This window comes from Alexandromys fortis, unplaced genomic scaffold (assembly GCF_014885135.2).
Source record: "Alexandromys fortis isolate MF-2015 unplaced genomic scaffold, M_Fortis_MF-2015_v1.1 scaffold_70, whole genome shotgun sequence".
Classification (NCBI taxonomy): domain Eukaryota; kingdom Metazoa; phylum Chordata; class Mammalia; order Rodentia; family Cricetidae; genus Alexandromys; species Alexandromys fortis.
In genome coordinates, this window is record NW_026067955.1 from 742,825 (window position 1) to 764,869 (window position 22,045).

Sequence of the window (22,045 nt, forward strand, 5' to 3'; positions counted from 1 at the left end):
ACTGTTTAGGATAATAAGGAAATGCAGGTTAGTAGCAAATCACCTATTATAATCAATCTTGTAGTCACATTAGGTATGTTTTCAAGGTCAAACAAAGATATATTTTAGATAAGTCACTTTCAAACTCTTCAGAGATCTACAGAATATGGCATTTAAGATGTTTTAATAGGCTCTTTTTTTTTCTGGCAATGAGAAACATCTGCTCCTGGAAGCACTAATCTACTTCAGAGACAATGATGGATATCGAGGAAACTCCACGTGAAGTTTATTTTCTTTGTGGCAAAAGTAAGCCACTGGGCAAGAAAGTATCCTGGCCTCAACCACTGACAGTATGCTGTTCTAAATGGACAAGCATGACAAAAAAATAAGAAAGAAATATGACTGCCAAACATTGTCAAGACAAGGAGGGACAGCCTTTCAGAATATTCTGCTTCACAGAAAAATCTGCTGGATATTTTTAGGCCTGTAGACCAAAGATGGATACCCCAATGTTACAGAGGAACTTTGGGTGGCTGTCCAGGCAACCAGATGTTTCTGTCATTTCTCACATGATTTGGAAGTAGCTTGCTTGTACTTCCTGCTTGTGCAGTTAATATTATTTCTTTCTTGAGTATGAGGGAGTTGAAGATTAGATAGTTATAGTTACAGTTTCCCTTGTTTTACCAGATGCAGAAAGCAAGTTATAATAGAAAGTAAATTAGGTACAAGACTTTGGACCTATCACCAAGATAGGATAGATAATGGAATATTTTCTCTGCATTTGTCAAATGGACTAGAATTGTTGATGTACTTATTGCCTGTATATATTGTATGTAGTTACTGTACTTACTGTATATAGTTTTTCTTATTTTAGTAGTAGCCTTTTTAATTTTTGACAAAAGAGGGGAAATATAGTGATATTTGTATTTTAATAAATAAAGCTTGCCTGATCAAAATGCAAAGCTTAGCCACTAGAGGCCAGGGAGTGGTGGCACATACCTTTAATCCCAGGACTCAGGAAACAAAGGTAGACAGATCTCTGTGAGTTTAAGGCTACCCTGGACTACACAATACAATCCAGAAACAGATTGAGGTGGTGGTGGCTCACACATTTAATCCCAGTGTTTGGGAGTCACACCCTTTAATCCCAGCACTAGGGAGGCAGAGACAGGAGCATTATGGGTGGGCAGAGAGAGGAATATAAAGGGGAAGAGACAGGAACTCACTGGAGTGTGGACTCTGAGGATTCATGAAGACAGGATTTTGCACTTTTGGTCTGAAGATTTGGTAGAGGTAAAAGGTCTCTCTAGTTGTTGCCTGCTTTGCTTCTCCCATCTTCAGCTTGAATCCCATTATTCGTCTCTGGGTTTTTATTATTCGTGCTACCCTTGTGATATAATGTCTCTGTCTCCTAATGCTGGAACTTCAGATGTGGGTTTGTCTGTGGGTGGGTGCTAGGGATCTGAATTAAAGTTCTGATGTTTGAACTTTACACACTGAGTGGTCTCCTCAGCTCCTACTCTATTGTTACTTTGTTGCTGTGGGAGATTACACTCAGGCATTGTGGGTTAAGCAAGGGGTTTGTTATGAGTAATGTCCCTAGCTACTGTGTGCCATTTGGTGACATATTATTTCAGCTTTGGTTATAGAAACACTTTTTTATTGAATCCCATGTCTCTTTGACATACTCCTGACATAGGGAAATATTTTTTTAATTCCCTAATACTTATTTTATGACATTAAAGATAACTTGAAGCTCATCTTGTGTATTTTCTTCCTGAAATGAATCAGGAGGAATGTTATTTCCTTGTTTGGAAAGTAGTATTTAAAACCAAAATGTGGGCTTTGATCATTGCTAACCACTGTCATTCTTTTAACTGAAAGCAAAGAAACAGATGTGTCTATATTTAATTGGTTTATAATCTGTAGGGAATCATGTATACTATACCATGCTAAATGTGAGTCTATTCTGACATCTCCAACTTAATCTGTTATCTCATTGTGTTAGTTAGATTTGTGAACTTGACAAAACTAGAGTCACTTAGCAGGAGGGAACCTGAATTAAGGAATTGCCTCCATCAGATTGACTTTTTGGCATGTTTATGGGGCATTTTCTTGATTAATGATTGATGTAGGAGGGGTGTAGCCCACTGTGGGTGGTGCCACTACTTTGTATGTTGTCCTGGGTTGTATTTTAAAGCAAGGTAAGCAAGCCAGTAAGCAACATTCTTATTCTCTATGGCCCCAGCTTCATTCATTTCCTGCCTCCAAGTGCCTGCCTTGACTTCCCTCCATGATAGACTGTGATTGGAAAGTGTTAGCTAAATAAACCTTTTCCTCTCCATGTTGTTTTTGGTTATGGTGTTTATCAGAGCAACTGAAATCAAACTTATGTTCATGGATTAGTTTGGGTTGTTGTTGTTTTTGGGCTTTTTTTGCTTGTTTTGTTTGTTTTGTTTGTTTCGCTTTTTGAGACAGGGTTTCTCTGCAGTTTTGGAGCCTGTCCTGGAACTAGCTCTTGTAGACCAGGCTGGCCTTGAACTCACAGAGATCCACCTGCCTCTGCCTCCTGAGTGCTGAGATTATAGGCACGTGCCAGCACCACCTTGGAGGAGTTACTTTCATTGGTTAATTAAAAAAAAAAAAAACTGCCTTGGCCCATTTGATAGGCCAGTCCTTAGGTGGGTGGAGTAGACCAAACAGAATGCTGGAAAGAAGGGAAGTTAGGCAATTGCCATGTCTCTCCTCTCTGGGTCAGAGACGTGATGGACCCAGCCACCAGGTCAGACATGCTGAATCTTTCCTGGTAAGACACTACTTCGTGGTGCTACATAGATTACTAAATATGGGTTAAAGCAAGATATGAGAGTTAGCCACTAAGAAGCTAGAGCTAATGGGCCAGGCAGTGTTTAAAAGAATACTATTTGCGTGTTGTTATTTCAGATGGCTTTAAAGAATAGTTTCTATGACTGTCAGAAAACTTGCCAAATGAGTGAATGAATCAATCATCTGGTCCAGGTTACAGAGGGAGACCACTTACAGTTTTACTAAGTGTATATCATTATGTGGGTAAAAATCATATTTGTCATGCTGGTGGTGTAGCTTAGTTGCTAAAGTGCATGCTTAGCATGTAAATCTGGCTAGATCCTCAGTGTCATATATGCTGGATTTTGGTGCTATGCATGCACTTTACAGGTGTCATAGGTGCAGGTGTGCACACATACACTAATAATTTAAAATCATGTTTTTCAAATCCCATGTCAGCTGAAAATAGTGACTATTAGGGACAAATAAAAGACACTCTGAAATCACATTACAGTCAGGAATGTGACAGACATTGGCTACATACTATTAAATGGTTAAGGCTTTTTTGCCCATAGGACATGAAAGTAGGTAGCTGGCCTTGTGTTGTTCATTTTTATATAAGCAAAATGTTTTACAGATAAGACATTTTGGGGGCTCATAGTATGTATAATTTCAGCTCCAGAAGATCTAATACTTTCTGGCCTCTTAGGCACACACCCACCCATCCCAGAATCACATATATACAAAATTAGAAGTAAAATATAATCATAGGTACAAAATTATGTCTATTTGGTACCAGATTCTCCCTTCCTCTTTTGAGGATAGAAACTGGGAAGTATAGTTAAACCTTTTAAAGACGTTGGATGTTAACTTGCTGCAGCATGGTTGGGCTTTAATGGCCTATTAGATCTGGTAGTCATCTGCAGTTGGAACTTATGATTCCATGGTTCTACTGGAAGTCCCCTTGACTTTGTATCTCTTCGGATGTGCTTCGTCTGTTTTCCATACTAGAGAGTGCAGCGCTGTGATTTGGGAAATAGAGTGCTCCAGTATTGTCAGGCTTTCTGTCATAAATTCTGAGTCTAGAGCTAAATATTTTCAGTTTGACTATCAGATACCTTTTAGAACTTTAAGTGTAGGACAAAGTTTTCTTTTATAATATGTGTGTGACAAAAGCCAATTAGTGAGGGTTACACAACAGTGGGTTTGTTACAGAATGTCCTGGCCAAAGGGCCTGTGTATCAAAGGCTGGCAGGAAAATGGCACAGGAAGGCCAGCTTCCAGTCCCACATGCTTGGCCCTTGTTTGAAAGGTATACAAGCCTGGGAAGTGCTGTTTATCTTTTCCAAGGGAAGTTCCTTGTGCTCTCAGTGGCCAGAGGCCAGTTTGCTTAATGCACAGCCAGACCCATGGGCCACGTGAGTCAAGTACTGAGCAAGCTTGTTCACCGAGGACTTCGGTGTATTTTGTATTCAAGTATGGGGAAATGGGAGACTTAAGACAAATGACTATTTTGCCTGCTTTTCATTTTTTAAAAAAAGTTTTATTTTTCTGGTCATTTTCCCTGACTTTTGGAATTTTCAGTATTTTTAGAAAAAAAATCAGTGTTTTTCTTGGAAAAATATTGACAGTCTTGGAAAAATAGATAGTTCTTAGTTTAGAGTATGGCTCTTGAATGAATAGTCTTGTGGAGAGAACACAAGCAACAGATAATAAACAGCTGTGGGTGCAGTTAAATGTGGAAGAGTTCTAGAGCCAAGCCAAAAATAGTGCCCAGTATCCAGCATCTTTAGGGCAGACAACATTTTCTGTTGTGAACTGGGCTGCCGTTTATTGTGGTGGGGTGTTTTGGCAGCATGCCGAGAAAGCTCTACAGCCATCTAGGGTTATTTTCATTGATTTTGTACTTGGCATTTCAGTAGCTTTTTGTTATCTTGCACAGTATTGAGTACACACTATTTATTAACTTGTCCCCAATGAACACAGTGCCTGACCTTGCTCCCCGGTGCCACTATGATGTCAGCCACAAATATTATACAGCGAGTACAGCTGTCAGCTGTGGACAGGTCCACAGAGTATGACCTGGTGGAGAACCCGATTTGCAAGGCTTTGGGAACTCTTGTCTTTCAGATAGTAACTGTCAATTTTGTAGAAATCTTGTCAAATCATGACATTTTCCCCTCTCATAATAGGATTCATCCCAAAATATCCCAGCAATGTATACTCCCTTCCCACTATGGAGCCCTAGTATGAAAGCATTCACTCAACCAAACCGTTATTTCTAGTCGAATCTACATAAAGCTAGTCCCTCACAATTATCCTCATTGACAGAACTTATTGACAAGAAAAGAGCCCTGAGCAGAGAGACAACAGTATGTCTGCTCTTACTGATAAACAGGTCTGGGTGGCCCTGAATTCTCTCACAGCCGAGTCAGGAGAGTATAGCCTGCTGGTCTTTGCTCTGCCCTAACAAGCTATTAATATTCTGCACTTACCTTCACCTTTCATTTGACATGAGGTCTTAGTCTAAGAAATTAACTGTTTGTACTTTTACCCCTAAAATATATAGGAAAAAAGCTTGGGTTGCTAAACCAGCCCCAGAGAAAGAAATTCCTTCTCACTTCAGTGCCAGCAGATACAGCACAGGATGCTTGGCCCAGGGGCAAGCTCCAACCTAATCCTTCTGGTATCTGCTGGACAACTGCACAGTCACGCCCCTTCTGAGACATAAGGCGCCTACCTGGTCAGTCTTTTATCCATCCTGTTAGCCCTAAAAAAAAGGATGCTTGTTAACTATGTGTGGGTATATAAACTGGAAACCTTGTGGGATGGGTAGAACAGCGAGGAACAGCAAGGGACATCGAAGAGAAACGTCCAAAGGAAACACCGAGAGAGCATTAGAGAGAGCACAGGAAGAATAAATAGGACATGGTGAAAAGATTCATGTAGCTAATTTATTTCGTTTACCCTCAGACCTAATTAGTCAGATTTTCGCCTGCTATAGTAATCCTTCTGAATCCTGAGAGGCTTATTGGGGCTTACCCCAACATAAACCTCGATACCACTAGGAAACCCCCAAAATGGTTAAGACGGTGTGGGCATGATGGCACAGATCTATAATCTTAGCATTTTCAAAACTGAGACAGGATAACTAGTTGGAAGGTAGCAGGATGCATAACAAAAACCTGTCTCATGCATGGCGGTGGTGGCGCACACCTTTAATGCCAGCACTCATAAGGTAGAGGTATGCAGATCTCTGAGTTTGCGGCTAGCCTGGTCTACAGAGCGAGTTCCAGGACCTGCTCCAAAGCTACATAAGGAAACCTTGTCTCAGAAAAAAACAAAAGAGCCATATCTCAACTAAAACTAAAATGATGAAAAGTCTAGGGGTGTGGCTCAGTGATGGAGCACTTGCTTAAAATATGCAATATGAGCCAGGCGGTGATGGTGCACGCCTTTAATCCCAGCACTTGGGGGGGCGGCAGAGGCAGGCGGATCTCCATGAGTTCGAGGCAACCTGGTCTACAAGAGCTAGTTCCAGGACAGGCTCCAAAGCTACAGAGAAATCCTGTCTCGAAAAACAAAACAAAACAAAAAATGCAATATGGGCTCAATCCTGAATACCAGCACACACACAGCAATAGCAACAACAACGTGGTGTGTGTGTGGGGAGGGGGGGTAAAAACAGGTGAACTTATGTAAAAAGCCATGTCCTGTAATGATATTTCAGTCATTAGCTGGCTGAATACTCAAGATTTTATTCCTGGTGAAGAAGCAGTCTTTGTGTGTATAACAACCAAACTATATATACTGTTGCACAACTCATGCTATATAATTTAAATATTGGTGGATATTTAAATTATGTATGGCACATACATGTAATCTTAGCATTCCAGGAGGATGGTTACTGGGCTACATGGCACAGCATGTTCTAGGGAAAGACTTTGTTTTCAAAAAATTATGTAAGTCCACTTAACATGGACAGACTTGTTAGGTAGAGAACATTGCGTTTTCTCCAGATACCTCAGAAATGGTAGTGAGTTACTGGCATGAAGCCTCCTAGGATGTCAGTTTCCATCAGCATATTAAATTCATGAAGTGTATGTGATTTCCCACAATTTTTACTTAAAAGTGAATAAAATGTTTTTTGTCATCTTCTGTATCCCAGTGGATTATCCTGTTTGGACCTGGGGATGAGAGGCAGTTGGGTTGCATGCCTGTTTCCTAGTAGATAGTTTGATTTAATATTTAATATTGAGTCAGTGCAGTGATCATTTGAAAGATGGACTTTCTGTCCTGTTCTTTCTTCCCTTTAACTACAAATATTACTAATGGTGTATTTGTAGTTTCATGCCTGTTCTCCTGTTCTTAATCCAGCTGTATGTTCTCATGGCCTGAGGAGAGGGCTCAGTGGGTAAGAGCACTTGCTGTGAAAGCATGCAGACCTGAGTTCAGATCTCCAGCACCAAATCTGAACACATCCTGTGTGTGTAACTGCAGTGCGGTGGGGGTCAGAAACAGGAGGTTCTCTGGGACTGCCAGCCTAGCTCCAGGCTCAGTGAGAGACCTCATCTCAAGGGAATAAGGTAGAGCATGATAGATCAGGTCACCTGACTTCCCCTTGTGGGGACACACACACCTTTTAAGATTTGAATCCACGCTGAATTTTCACTGTTTGTATACTTTATTTTTCCTTAGTTAGTATTGATGATATATCATGTATTCCCAGCACCTAGTTATAGCACTCAGTGTTCTCTCACTAAATGTTTGGCAAACAATTGAAAATGGAATTTAGTCTAAACCACTTCTTATTTTGTAGGGGTTTACAATCCGAGTTAATGGTGCCTCTCTGTTCTTTACCCTCATGTTTTGTTTTTTTCCCTCAGAGACCAAAGTCACATATTCCCTACTAGCACAGCTTTTCCATACTGAGGCATTAAAAAAACATTGAGTTATATTTGCATAATGTATATTCTTCAGAATGATGTTAAGTGGCCTTGCTAGTGTTGCTTAATTTGTCAGTTTTTTATTGACTGCTTAGAAACTGTGCTGTGAACATTTTGCTTAATGGAGATTGAAGCCCTAAAATGTAGAATAGTAAATATAAGATTATACATAATTCTTACTTTTTGCTTTTGTTTTTAAAACAAGATCTCATGTAGCCTAGGCCAATGGATGACCTTGAGTTTCTGTCCTGCCTCTTCAAGTGCTTGGATTACAGGTTTGCCCCACCATTTCCAGTCTTTGTGGTGCTAGGAATTGAACCTAGGGGGTTAGTGCATGCATGGCAAGTTCTCTGCCATCTGGGCTTCAACTCCATCCCCAAATTATATAACTATGTGTGTACATTGTGCATGTGTGTGTTCATGTGGTTATATGCATGTGTGCATGCCTGTACACATCCACATGTGCATGTGGGTGCCGGAGGTCAACATGGTGTTCTCTTTCATCCCTTTCCGTCTTATTTTTTGAGACAGAATTTCTCTCACTCAACCTGGGTCTCACTGATTTGGCTAGGCTGTCTGGCTCACCCCGTAAGCTTTCAGGGATCCTTCAGTTACAGATGCGTCCACTTTTGCATCCAGCTTTTACATCCGTGTTAGTGATCCAACTCAGGTCCTCATGTTTGCCCTCACATACTTTAATGACTGCCATCTCCTCAGCTTCTAGATGACACAACATCTTGATGACAAAACTAGATTAAAGATCTTCTAACTCTTGGCACATTGAAAGATGATGAAAAGGGAATGCTGTTGAGCTGAAATGAGTCTCCTACCTGTCTGTGTGGGTGTCATTTATTCTCTGAATGATTGATTGGGAGAATTTTACGGGGCTTTCTCTGTGATTGCTAGAGTAGTGTTGATTGATATGCAGCAGCCAAGTAGAGTCTAAGAGATAGGGTGGCCGGTTGCTGCAGTGTTGGTGTTTATTTTGCTGTGATCACTTGTCTTTGATATTGCAGACAGTGGTTATGTATAGAAGAGATACAGTTCTAAGAAAAGAGACCATGGTAGCCAAAGACTGAAAGACATTTCAGATGATCTGGATCTGTTGTCTGGATTCTAGCCTGCTGTGATCCAGCCTGAGAATAAATTAAGTTAGAAAGGACCTTGGTGGGTGCATAGAGAATGAGAACTGAGCAATGTCTTCCTGTGGACCATTCTTTTACTTTGGTTGCAGCAGCCATCCTGGCCTTGCCGTGGCTCTTCCACTTCTCATTTGGTAAACTTCTGTTGCCTTGTTGGTGGGACACACCTGTAATCCAAGCTGTTTGGGAGTTCAAGGCCAGTTTAGTGGGCTTATTGATGACCTCATTGACAAAGAGCTTCTGCTATCACCTCTTCTCTTACAGAAGGCAGCACTGATTAAGATTTATAAGAGTATTGTTCATTTCATGTTTAGTTATTTGAATGGTTTTTCAAATTTATTGTTCCATGTGAGATTTGTGCTCTTGCTCTTTTTTTTGCTACTTAATGTGATTTAGAAATATCTTTCTCTTTATTTCCTGCACACTGATTTTGATCTTTATTTTTTTCCCTCAGGGTCGTCTAGTAGCAGGCACCCCAATCAGGCAACCCCAAAGAAAAGTGGTTTAAAAAATGGCCAAATGAAGAATAAAGATGACGAGTGCTTTGGAGATGATATTGAGGAGATCCCAGACACAGATTTTGACTTTGAGGGGAACCTGGCCCTTTTTGACAAGGCAGCTGTGTTTGAGGAGATTGACACCTATGAGAGGAGAAGTGGCACCCGTTCCAGGGGTGTCCCAAATGAACGGCCTGCTAGGTACCGCCACGATGAAAACATCCTCGAATCAGAGCCCATTGTCTACCGTAGAATCACAGTACCACACATTGTGAGCAAGGAGTTCTGCACAGGTGAGTTCTGTTGACTCCACCATGGGCTACTCTTCCTTTTGAATTTGCTTAAAACAGAAAAACCTAATTGTTTGAAAGTCAGCATCTTGCATCAGGAATTAGTGACTTGGCGGTTGGTGTGATATTATTGTCTGTTGGGGATGATGGCTAACTTAGCTCTGAGCTGTGGTGGAGGGGCCGTTTCAATACTTGTTCCTTTATGTCCTGTATCTGGCAGGCTTCGTGATAATCTTAGTCTGGTTTCCCTGATAAGTGTTTGTTTCACCAGAAATGTAGCTCTGTTTAGTAGTTATTGGCTGATGCACAGAGGTGAAGATGGGTAAATTTCATGTGCTAAAATTGGAGTTTCAGGTAATTACATTTGTTTGTCCTACTGCCTTTACCTTCCAGTAGCCTTGGTCATTGAGAGTTTGGTTAGAATCTCACCTAAATAGTCACTTTGTAATCATGAAAGCCACTGGATTATAGTGTGTTTCTCTTACCTTAATGATTTCCTTTTAGGTTGATTTACTTTTTAATTTTATGTGTGGATGTTTGCTTGCATGTATGTCTATACATGTATGCAGTTCCCTTGGGGCCCAGGAGAGGGCATTAGATTCCCTTGGAACTGGAGTTAGTCAGTTTTGAACAGCCATGTAGGTGCTGGAACTACAACTCGAGTCTTCTAGAAGAGCAGCCAGTACTCAAGCCTCTGCCTCAGCTAGTTTTAAGGGTTTTGTTTTTGACAGGGTAGCCCAGGCTGGCCTGATCTACCAACTGCCTCTTCCTGCAGCAGCTCTCTGTGCTGCTGTCCTTGTGGCTATGCAGAGGTGGTTGGATTATGAAGTATGTGGTTTCCTGGAATTATTTAGACCACAGGAATTCCTAAACTTGGGAAGATCATGGTCTGACTTGTGGTTAAATGACTAAAAAGTAAGACTTCATAACGAGAAAGAAAAACATTTCAGATCCCAAAGAAACTGAGAAAACATTCCTAAATAGACCAAAACAGAGGTAGTAATTTGTCTTCGTTAGGGTTTTGATCGCTGTGAAGAGACACCATGATGACGGCGACTCTTACAGAGTAAAGCATTTCATTGGAGCTGCTCACAGTTTCAGAGGTTTAGTTCATTATCATCTTGGTGGGAAGCATGATAGTGTGTAGGGAGACGGGGTACTGGAGAAGGATCTGAGAGTTCTATTTAGAGCCACAGGCAGAGAATGTCCCACTAGGTCTGACTTGAGCAATTCTGAGACCTCAAAACTCACCCCCTAGTGACACACTTACTACAACAAGCTCATACCTCCCACTGCCCAGGGCACGCCTTTAATCCCGGTACTTGTGGGGGCAGGCACATCTCCGGGTTTGAGTCCCTATGAGCCTGTGGGCCATTTTCACTCAAACTTCCACATCATTTTTCCTATTAGATACTACACCTCTCCAACTTTGTTTCCATACATCTTTTATTTTTAATGACAGGAATAGACAGTTCTGTCCTCTTGAAATTATTTTCCTATACTTGCCAATAAATACACTACAAGGCACACATGCTTTCTCTTGATCAGCAACTCAGGATAGCAGCCTCCTAGGGCATGGAGTAAGGGGACAAGAAGCCCAGCATCCTCTCGCCACCTGGTTTTTCTTGTTTTCCTTAATCGTGGTTAGAAATAAAGCCCTTCTGTTGTTCTAGAGATAGAGCAACAGTTGTCTCACTAAGCAGTTTCTCCTCCAGATTCAAAACACAGTCCTCAAGCAGGCGTGTACTGAGCAGTACTCAAATAGTGAAGAGCTGAACGCTTTTCAGTTCCAGATGTTAACAGCTGAGTGAGGCTGTCTGTCCAGAATGTTTGGAGAAATGATCTAGTTGACATACCTTTTTGTCTTGTGAATGTGGACAAGTTAAGAGAAGACTGTAGTATAAGAAGAGAAATCTGGGGCAGGGGGCTGGGGAGATGGCTCAGTAGTTAAGAGCCCTGGCTGCTCTTCCAGAGATCTTGAGTTCAATTATAAGCAACCACATGGTGGCTCACAGCCATCTCTAGAGGGATCTGCTGCCCTCTTCTGTCATAAAGGTGTGTATGCAGATAAAACACTCACACATAAAATAAATAAATTTTAAAGAAAGAAAAAAGAAGCTAAATCTAATTAATAGCAAGCAGACTACAGTTTCCAAAAAGTGTGGTCTCCGAAATGGACCAGTCTGATCAATAATTTGCAGAAGTGGCCTGGAGAGCCCTCCAGTCTAGCCTTGTGTCATTCTTGTTTTTAATACTAAATGCTGTCATCCTGTTCATACCTAGAGCACTGAACGAGGAGCAACATGTTTATTACCCATTTGGTGGTAGCTTTGGCTTTAGAGTTCTAACAGCTTGCTGCTGATATCCTGTATGTTCATGCTAAGTGGTGCCAACAGCACATAGGCACTTATTTGGGAATTGCACATACTCCCCTTAGCACTCTTCTTTGCCAGCAGAGAGGGAGAAGGTGTGAGCACACCTGAGTGCATGTTTATGTGCATGAGCACGTGCTTATTATAAGAGGTCAGTTGTTCAGGAATCAACTAAATTTAGTTCCGTGTTTATGTTTAACTCAAATTTCTCTGGAAAGCCTTTTCTGGTCCTTTGGCATGGCTGATTTTTCTACAGTGACAGGTTGTAAGACAGTCTAACTTGGGCTTTAGGCCTACCCTGTAAGATAATAATGTTCAGTAGTTACCCCCGAATGAGTCAGGATATCTCTGGATCTGGACTTGGGAGCTAAGAACAAATGGTTTGCATGTGTGTATGTGAGTGTACCAGATACAGTGAAAAAGTTTCCAGAGAATAGTTTTTGCTCAAATTTTATAATATTCTAAAATGCATACTTAGGACCATTGGGTCTTACAAGACACTGTGCTTAGGCTGGGAAGATTGCTCAGTCAGTAGAGTTCTTACTGTGTAAGCACGGGAATCTAATCTGAGTTTGGTAGCACAGTACCCACATAAACACAGGGTGTGGCAGGACATGCCTTATTCCCAGTGCTGGGGAGGTGGAGACAGGAGGATGGATTCCTGGAGCTTTCTAGGGAGCCAGTGTATCTGGGTCTTTTCTAGACCTGGTCTTAAAGAGTAAGATAGTGAATGAGGGTGACACCCATTGTTAACTTCTGGCCTCAATATGCATACCCACAAGCACACAAACACCAGGGGAAAAAACTGCTGTGCTTACTGTAACCTGCTCTTAAGAATGTAATGGAAGCCAGGCGTGGTGGCACACACCCTTAATCCCAGAAATAGAGAGGCAGAGGCAGGTGTATCCCTGAGCTTGAAGTCAGCCTGGCATACAAAGCAGTTCCAGGACAGCCAGGGCTACATAGAGGAAGCCTGTCTCAAAAAAGCAAAAGCAGAAGAAAAAGAATGTAGTAGAAAGAGCTGTGTGCAGACCAGCTTAGCAGTCAGGAGCCTGACTTAGATGCTCACTCAGCATGGGGATAGGAATGGGGAGTAAGAGATGGAAAGATCCCCATGTGCGGGTGCTGACAGTGTGTGTGCTAGGTGTTGAAAGGCAGGCGAGCTTAGGATGGGGTTGAGAGCCTGAACAGAAGCTCATGGGCAGGATTTTCTAGGCTGAGAAGAAGAGGATGTTTATTAGAAAATGAGGCTTAACTTTACAGAGAGCTGTGCATAGTTTTGTGATTTGAGTTGTGATGGAGGAAGGTCATTGGTTAATTAAATAAAGAAACTGCTTGCCCTGATAGGTTAAAACATAAGTGGGAGGAGTAAACAGGAGGAAGAAGAAGTGAGGTAAGACTTCTCAGATAGACTCGACAGCTCTGCTCTCTGGAGCAGAGACGCCAGGCTCCACTTTCCCAGGCAACTCCGACCCAGGATGGACGTAGGCTAGAATCTTCCTGGTAAGCGCACCTTGGGGTGCTTACACAGATTATTAGAAATGGGCTAGTCCAGGTGCGAGAGTTAGCCTAGAAGAGGCTGAATATAATGGGCAAGCAGTGTTTAAAAGAATACAATTTGTGTGTTGTTATTTTGGGCATAAGCTAGCAGGCGGGGTGTTGCGGGAGGTCCTTCCGCCCCTCCAACCAATAGCTGCTGAGATACCAGCCCATTGGGGTGTGGTCTCTCTCCCTTTAAAAAAAAACGGCTACTTCCTCCGCTCTCTCTCTTCACTTCCTGTTCTGCCAGCAACTAGACTCCCTTCCTGGTTGTGCAGAGGACTGTTGTCTGGGACAGTGATCTGTAAGTTTTTTCCTCTTTAAATACCACCCTGTTAATCATAATTCCAAACTGGTGTGGCATTGTTCATGACTTACGCCTTCAGAGTTGTCTGCCCCTCTTTCCTTCTGCATTGCTTTGTGGGTGAACCTGTAGAAAGCAAAAGGTATAGTTGCCACTCTGGAGGACAGAGAGTGAGAAAGTGGTTGTGAGTTTCATTGAGAGGGATCTTGAGTTATAAGGCCAGTAGGAAGCTAATGAGTCTGTTCCGTATCTGATGTCTGCTTATGTGAGTTTGATCTCCAGAACCCACGTAATGGTAAGAACTGACTCCCACAAGATTTCTTCACCATTACATGTGTGCACAAATAAGTAAGTACATATAATGAAATGTTTTAAAGTAAAGATTGAGAAAAACTAACGCGATGAGAGGGGAGATAAGAGTCTAAGGTATTTAGGGCTGTTGGAGTAGAGACAGGAAGTGAAGAGTGTACTGAGGCCTGACAGAGGTGGTGCGTGTGTGTGAGGGAAAGGCTGTGAGATAGATGCAGCCAGGATAAAGGCTTGTTGCCAGGATGTTTGCTGTTGCATATCTCTAGGCTTCTCTTAACAATCCCTCCTGATGCTACATTGCATTTTGTGGTAGATTTCATATAGATCTGCAGGGGCTACTTAGACATTGCTAGTCCGAAGGTGCTAATTTGCAGGTGGTTTTGAACCACAGAAAGTATGCTACCTCCTCCCAGAGCCTCAATTTTGGGACCGCCACAGAATAGACTCAGTTTACAGACCTAAAGAAATCTCATGCCCATCAGTGGAGCTGTGCTCCTTGTTCATGAGACATAGAGCACAGGACCTTTCCTACTAAAGGACCACATTTGTGTGAAGATGGTGCTACATGGAAAGGCACTTTGTTGTAAGAGTCTGGTTAGACAGGAGAAAGGCTAGACCTGGATGGATGAGAGGGGAAGCTTGAATGTGGTGCTTCCAGATTGGGGCATGGAGAATACGAGGGTGTGTGTAGTCTATAAGGAGATTGGAATGGGGAATGCATAAGTGGTAGTGTGAGAAAGGACAGATATTTGCAATACTGGGCCCCTGGGTCCTGAGAGACAACCCAGCCCCACACTGTGGAAATGAGCAACGCAAGGAGGAGCCCCCTTTCCGTTCATGCAGTCTGTGCTTGTTGGTTTTCCTTGATATCTAGAGGTTAATGGGAGCCTTGTGAATGTTCTGCCTGTCACAGATTTCATAGTTATATCCCCCTTTATTACTTCAGTACAGGTGTAAAATGCATACTAATATCCAGAGAAACCCAGAAACCAATTGACTGCCTTGATTCTCAAACAATAAAGATCCACCTTCCGACCCAAACATAATTATTAGACTTGGACCATGTTCAGACTGCCAGTGTTATTGTTCGCAGTATACACGCTATGTTCTTGCTTCATTTCCTTTGGAGCTTATTTTATTCCCCCTGACTGTTTTTGATAAGCAAGTCCAGCTTCTTGAACTTTCTTTATAATGTTTAAAAGGAATATTGTGTGATTCTCATGTGTTCCTTTTGGAGAAGCAAACAGCAGGCTCTCGTCAAGTCCCCAGCGTATGACTTCAGGCAAAGAGGATTCTAGCCTCTCTCACTCTAGGTTATAGAAATATGCAGCCCATCAGCACAGCCCATCCTGTCTGCACAGACCAGGGGAGATGGTAGGAGATTCAGTTTCCAGCTCTAGTAGTAGCTTCTAGCCAGAGTGGGGAGTGCTTGTTTCCCCGATCTCCAGAATTTTATTCACATTCTTCAGGGCTATGAGGCGAGAATGGGCTGAAAATGGATTTACTTGTTCCCAGAGAGATTCCTGTCTGTGTACAACACAAGAGCCAGACTTGGAAAACTTGATTTATAGGGTAGCAGATTCCATTATAAACCCAGCAGCACCAGTTCGGGTAGACAGGTGAAGGAGGCAGGCTGAGGTAAAGCTCTACTCTGCATGGCTTTGCAGGGAAGGAGGCTTTTGAATTACATAGGTGTATGACTGTATGACTAGTCCTGACAGGTTTGGAGTACGACAGCTCAGGAGGCTTGGAAACTCAGCCTCTCAGGGCTTCACCAGGAAGCTCTACAAATATGTGTCTGTCTAAAGTGGGCCATAAAAATATGGCTGTTTAGTCGCGTTTTGATGTATAAGGTCAGACTGCACCCTCAGCCTTAGTGCCTGAAACACCAGTGACTTAAATTTTAGAGAGGGGTAGGAAGAGAGTCGGTGCTTGAAAGGTGCTGTTGGTCATCTCTGCCCGTAACAGAAATGGGTTGGGCAGGTAGAAGCACTCAACTGATAATTTATTTTGACAAATGTTAGGCACTTTTCATTATGCTTTTCCTATACTAAACTGTGTTGGTCTTCCTTCACTTGAGGAGATGCAGACCTGACTGCTGTAGAATTGGGCTTTCTGCTTGGTTCCTATTGCTAAAACATACAAAAGCCTCCTTTTGTCTGGTTTGGGTAATCTACACAGTCAGGACTGGATTCATGATAGAAGTAAAAGAAATTTCTCAATGGACAGTGACAGTGCACACCTTTAATCCCATTTTCAGGAGGCAGTGTCTCTGTGAGTTCAAAGCCAGTCTGGCCTACAGAGTGAGTTCTGTGACAGCCAGGACCACACAGAGAAGCTCTGTCTCGAAAAAGAAAGAAAAAAAGGAAGGAAGGAAGGAAGGAAGGAAAGAAAGAAAGAAAAAGAAATTTCTCTAGAAATGACCAGCAGGGCAGGGAAGTTTTTCTAAGTAGAATGCTGGAGCAGTGATCCACAAGAAAACTTCTGTTTTTAGACCAGATCATAAATAGCATGAGGTTTGTATCTATACATTTGACCAGTTGGTGAGACCTTACCTGTCTTGACGATGGAGATGCAACAAGCTAACGCGCTCCGGAAACCATGGCTCCTGATTTAAAATGGTCACCTCCCCGCTTGGAGTTCACAGTCCAATGTAATTGAGGATACAGGATCTAAAATGCCAGACACAGCCAATAGGCAATCCTCTGATGACTTGCTAGAGCTTGTTTTGTTGTTGGTTTTGTCTTTTAAGCATGTGTGAGTGTTTTGCCTGCATGTGTGTGTGTGCCATGTGTATACAATACACACCGAAGCCAGAAAGAGTGTCCGATGTCCTGGAACTGGAGTTTACAGATGGTTGTGAGCTGTCGTGTGGCTGTTGGTCTCAGACCTGAATCTTCAGAAAGAGTAGCCAATGCTCTTAGCCTCTGAGCTGGCTCTCAAGCCTAGAGCCCATGTTTGTTTCTTCAGACAGGGAAGCTAAATGGTCTTCTTTGGCAGTAGGTCTGATCCTCTGGGGCCAGTCCAGCTTTGGCATTTGTAATACGGCATTAAAGCAAGGGCTTCAGATCCCAGTTTTTACTTTGGTATTTCTTGTTTGCTTGGTTTCCTGCTTTCTGAAGTGTCGCTGGTCTGGAGATACTGATGTATGTATGTGGGCACACCACATAAACTTTTCCAAGTATACTAGCTGCCAGGGAATTGTTAGAATTTTGTTGTCGCTGGTCTGAAGATACTGATGTGTGTATGTGGGCACACCACATAAACTTTTCCAAGTATACTAGCTGCCAGGGAATTGTTAGAATTTTGTTTCTGGGGAATGAAACAAATGTTCATTTAAGTAGCTTGACAGTTGTTTTGCTGTGGCCAGAAGGTTGGGTAGTATGTAAATAGGGGAAAAATGACATTTGAGAAAACAAGTTGCTGTCTAAATTTCCGTAAGCTAAGAGGAAGAACTAAGTGGAAGAAAGAAATAAGAGGAAGCAGAGAGCAAATGGGTGGAACTTCCTGCCAAGAAATTGATGAGAATAAGTGTTCAGAAAGGTCAAAGGGCATTATTGTCTGTTCCAATTCTTGGGAAAGAGGAGCAGCCTATTTATGAGGAAAACTACAGTCCAGGGTGACTTTCCCCCACTTTGGGGAAAGTGTGCTCTCTTTATTGTGATGGATTGCTGTGGCACCTGTGCACAGTGATCTGAAGCTGAGTGCCTTCAGGGAGGGCAAAGTCCTCCTCGCTTTGTGTTGATCTGCATCAGTTCCTTCTGTTGTGGTGACCCCAAACATAAAATTATTTTTGGTGCTACTTCATAATTGTAATTTTGTTACTGTTATGAAGCGTAATATAAAAATCTGTTGTCCGATGGTCGTAGGTGACCCCTGTGAAAGGGTCATTCGAACCATGGGTTGAGAACACTGATCTAGACCAAATTGTGTATAAGTTGTCATTTACTCTTCAAGCATGCCTTCGCTTCAGGGAGGAGAATGGATCAGGTGAGGATTGGTCTTTTTTCAGACAGGCTCTCTACATAGCCGTGACTGTCCTGGAACTCACTAGTAGACCAGGCTTGCCTCAAACTCATATCTGATTGCCTCTGCCTCTAGAATGCTGAGATTAAAGGCATGCTGAAGCATGCCTTGCAAGGCTGAGTCTTAAAAAGTTGACATTTGGCCTAGAATACAGCTCATTTGGTAGAGCTTTTGCCTAGCACACACAAAGTTCTGGGTTCAGTTCTCAATACTGAATAAATTGGCTGTGGCTGTGCTCACTTTTAATTTCAGCATTTTGGAGGTGAAAAAGGGATTTGGAGTTCAAAGTCATCCTTAGCTACATAGTAAGTTTTAAGCCTGGGCTACATGAGAGACCCTGTCTCAGAATCTGCATAGAATGCCTACATTTTTTTTAAAGCCTGGTTTCTTGTAATAATTTTCCCTTGCTTCTTGCCTCTTTTAACCACAGACTCTGGCCTGGTGGTCCCAAGTGTCTCCTATGAGCTACATAAAAAACTGTTATCTGTGGCTGAGAAGCATGGGCTGACCCTTGAGCGGAGACTTGAGATGACTGGTGTGTGTGCCAGTCAAATGGCACTGACTCTCCTCGGAGGACCCAACAGGTAAGTGACCCTGCTGAGTGTGGGCTGATGTCCTGCCTGGTCAGCCCACGGCACTTCACATGCACATAGGGCCTATCTCCTGTGAGCCTCCCTTATGCCACATGTCTACGTTTGCCTCTCTCCTACCCATCTCCTGGAAGTCCTTACCCTCCCTTCCTTGCTGACAGCAGCTGTCTGGGCTTTTGAGCTCCCTACTGATTGTCAGACCTGACTTCGAAAGACCTTGCAGAGATCTAGGCTTCGACACTCAGCCTTCTACTAGGAAGCGCATCAGTTTTGAGCACCATACCTGAAACTTCTAGAAACACCCTAAAAACCTATCAGAGGAGATAGTTCATGCCTGCCCAAGGTCATTGTTAGAAGCAGAGCATGGTCTCACCAGTGGGTATGTGCTAGACCGTTTGTTTGACACCGCACACACCAGTGACAAAACACAGCACACTCTCCTCCCGCCCTCTTGTAGCCTGGGTAGTCTGGAGGACATGCACTGAGTCAGTCGCTGTGGTGATGGAAGCAGAGAGGAGTGTCTAGGACGTCTCCATTTGTGCTTGGTTGCAGTGTCTCCTGGCTCTGAAGCAGTCTCAACAAAAGCAAGTTTGATCCGGGATGGATGGATTTCACTCTGGCCCCTACTTGTTTGTTGCCTTGTAGAGTTAGGAGTATTTGTTTTCCCTTGTACTTTGCTTGGGCCTGTTCTTTGCTGTACAGGGTCTCTGATGTTCCTGTATAGGAAGAAAACTCCCCAAGGAGGGATAGCTTGTTGCATACACTATGCTCAGAGTAGCCACTCGGGTAGGTCTTGGAATGAGTTCCTTGGGGAGAAGGGTTTTGGAGCCGTCTGGAAACCGTAGCATGGGCATGCTACGCGTGTCCTCACCAGTGCACTCTTCTCCAGCTAGCTTTTTGTGACTAGTGTTTTTCTTAGTCTGAGCTTTCAGGAGACCCATCTGTGTCCTTTGTAGCAGTTGTCAGTAGGCTTTTGGGAGCCAGATGCTGTTTCTACCTGTGTGCACTGTGTGTGTCAAGTGCTGTTTTCCACAACAGAATCTTATGTGCTGCTCAGAGGTTCACACTAAAGAGAAATATTACAGTCCCATGATTTAAGAGGAGCAAACTATGGCTCAGAGCTTGAAGGACTGTCCAGGTAACACTGCTGGTGTACTGGGCGCCAGATCTCCACTCTGTAGAGGTGCTGTGGGTGCTAGACACCTGTCACTTTCTTCTTGGTGAAGGCTTATGATGGGTGAGGGAAAGCCCATTGGAGAAGCAGCCCCTGTGAGTCAGGTGCCAGCACCCTGCAGTTTCTGTCTGAAGGAAGAAGTAGTCTGTTTCGTCTAGAGCAGTGGTTCTCAGTCTTCCTAATGCTGCAGCCCTTCAGTACAGTTCCTCATGTTGACCATAATAAAATCATTTTCGTTGCTATTTCTTTTTTTTTAAGAGTTCAAGTCTTATCATTGCTTTTTCATAGCTATAATTTTGCTGCTGTTAAGAATCGTAATGTAAATCTCTGATATATGACCCCTGTGAAGGGTTGTGTAGCCCTCAAAGGGGTCATGGCCCACGTGTTGAGAACCACTGCTTTAGAGGCAGATAATGGGGTAGTGACTAACTTGGTGTCTGTGGAGACGATGATACTAAGTTCTCCCAAGAGCCTTTGGGAAGGGAAGTTTGTCTTGACAATACCTATCCTCTTCCTCCCTGTGGGGGACGGGATTGGCACTGCTCCACCCCTAAGTCTCGCAGTTTCCCTCTCCTCTACCTTCTGCCTTTGATATGGGCCCCTCTCAGGGCTGATCTGAGCCAGTGGCATGACAGCTTTGACTAGCAGGAAAACAAGTGACTGCCTTCTGCAAGGCAGGTCCTTCCCTGGTGCCTAGTCTCAGTTGAGATGCCTGTGTTGGGGAGTGCTTTTCATCCATTTGCTCACACAGCCCCCTCGGAAATACTAGGAGTCATCCACAGCATTGCCCTCCTCAGATTATTGGCACCTGAAAGCAAACGTGGATTGGCAAATAATCAAGGACAGTAGGGGTCAAGAAAGGGAAAACAACTAGCCTGAGTCAGGGTATCCCCACAGAGCTGAGAGCCTTGGTCTGAACTAAAAGAAAAGGTTGCTCAGAGTCTGGAAAGTAAAGGACTGTTTGCTCAGAGGCCATAGTTTGAGCACAGGCAGGAAAAAGCCTTACAACTCCACGGAAGAATGAGGAACCTAACCTTGTTGGTCTGGGGGTGAGAGATGGAGCAATTCTGTCACGTGGAGTTTTGGATCTAACGGTTCACATGAAGACATCCTTGGGTCAGAACATAGTTCTGCCCAACAGGGTTTTATGCTACTTGTTCTGGGTGAACTCCTAGTGGGAAGAACAAGCAGTGAGGGCCACACTACAGGCCTGTTAGATTTGTAGTGGACTTGGGTTTCTCTGGGACCTAGGACTTGGTCAGCAGTGGAGTGTGGGAGTGGGGGCCCCTGAGAGCAACAGTTACTTGTTTCTGTGTTGGGGACTTAAGGGATTGGCCAGTCTGTGTCCAGAAACTGTTTCTTCACTTTGTGTTCTAGGTTGAATCCTAAGAATGTCCACCAGAGGCCTACAGTTGCCTTGCTGTGTGGGCCCCATGTGAAGGGGGCTCAGGGTATCAGTTGTGGGAGGCACCTAGCCAACCATGATGTGCAAGTCATCCTCTTCCTGCCCAACTTTGTCAAGATGCTGGAGTCTATCACCAACGAACTATCTCTCTTCAGTAAGACCCAAGGTCAACAAGTGTCTAGCCTAAGAGGTGAGCATTAGCATTGGAGAGTAGCTCTTTCTGTGTCAAGACCTAGGTTCACCAAAAAAAAAAAAAAAAAAAAAAAAAAAGCCCAAGAATTGGGCAAGATTTTCTGCTTCCTTGGTAGCATGACAGTCTGGTGGTGCCATCTGGTGGTGCTAAGTAGAAAAGCATCACATGGGTGGAACTTTCTGCTTTAGTTCAGTATGGTGGTGGCCCACACGTAAAATCTCAGCACTCAGGGCATGGGGACAGGATGTTCTTGAGTTTGAGGCCAGCCAGGACTACATAGTGAGACTCCATCTGGGGGAAATACATGTGTATGTGTGCATGCACATATGCACAGGCAATGCTCTGCTTCTAGGCTCTTTCTTTAAATCACCTAGAGGAAACAGCCTGGGCCCTACCCTTTTCCTACCACGCAAAGAGATCTGGATACCCACAACTCATTCCATAAATATATATGGGACAAGTATTTTCCCCAGT

The 22,045-nt window shown here is 43.3% G+C and overlaps 1 protein-coding gene across 2 annotated transcripts in view; it reads left to right on the forward strand.

Annotated features, from left to right (window-relative positions):
• Edc3 (enhancer of mRNA decapping 3) overlaps positions 1-22,045 on the forward strand; it is a 43,162-nt gene that overhangs the window by 17,313 nt on the left and 3,804 nt on the right. For both annotated transcript variants that reach the window (XM_050152061.1, XM_050152060.1), the window contains exons 4-6: positions 9,327-9,662; positions 18,640-18,793; positions 21,351-21,568. In XM_050152061.1, coding sequence (XP_050008018.1) covers positions 9,327-9,662; positions 18,640-18,793; positions 21,351-21,568 — 708 coding nt within the window. The remainder of the gene's footprint in view (positions 1-9,326; positions 9,663-18,639; positions 18,794-21,350; positions 21,569-22,045) is intronic.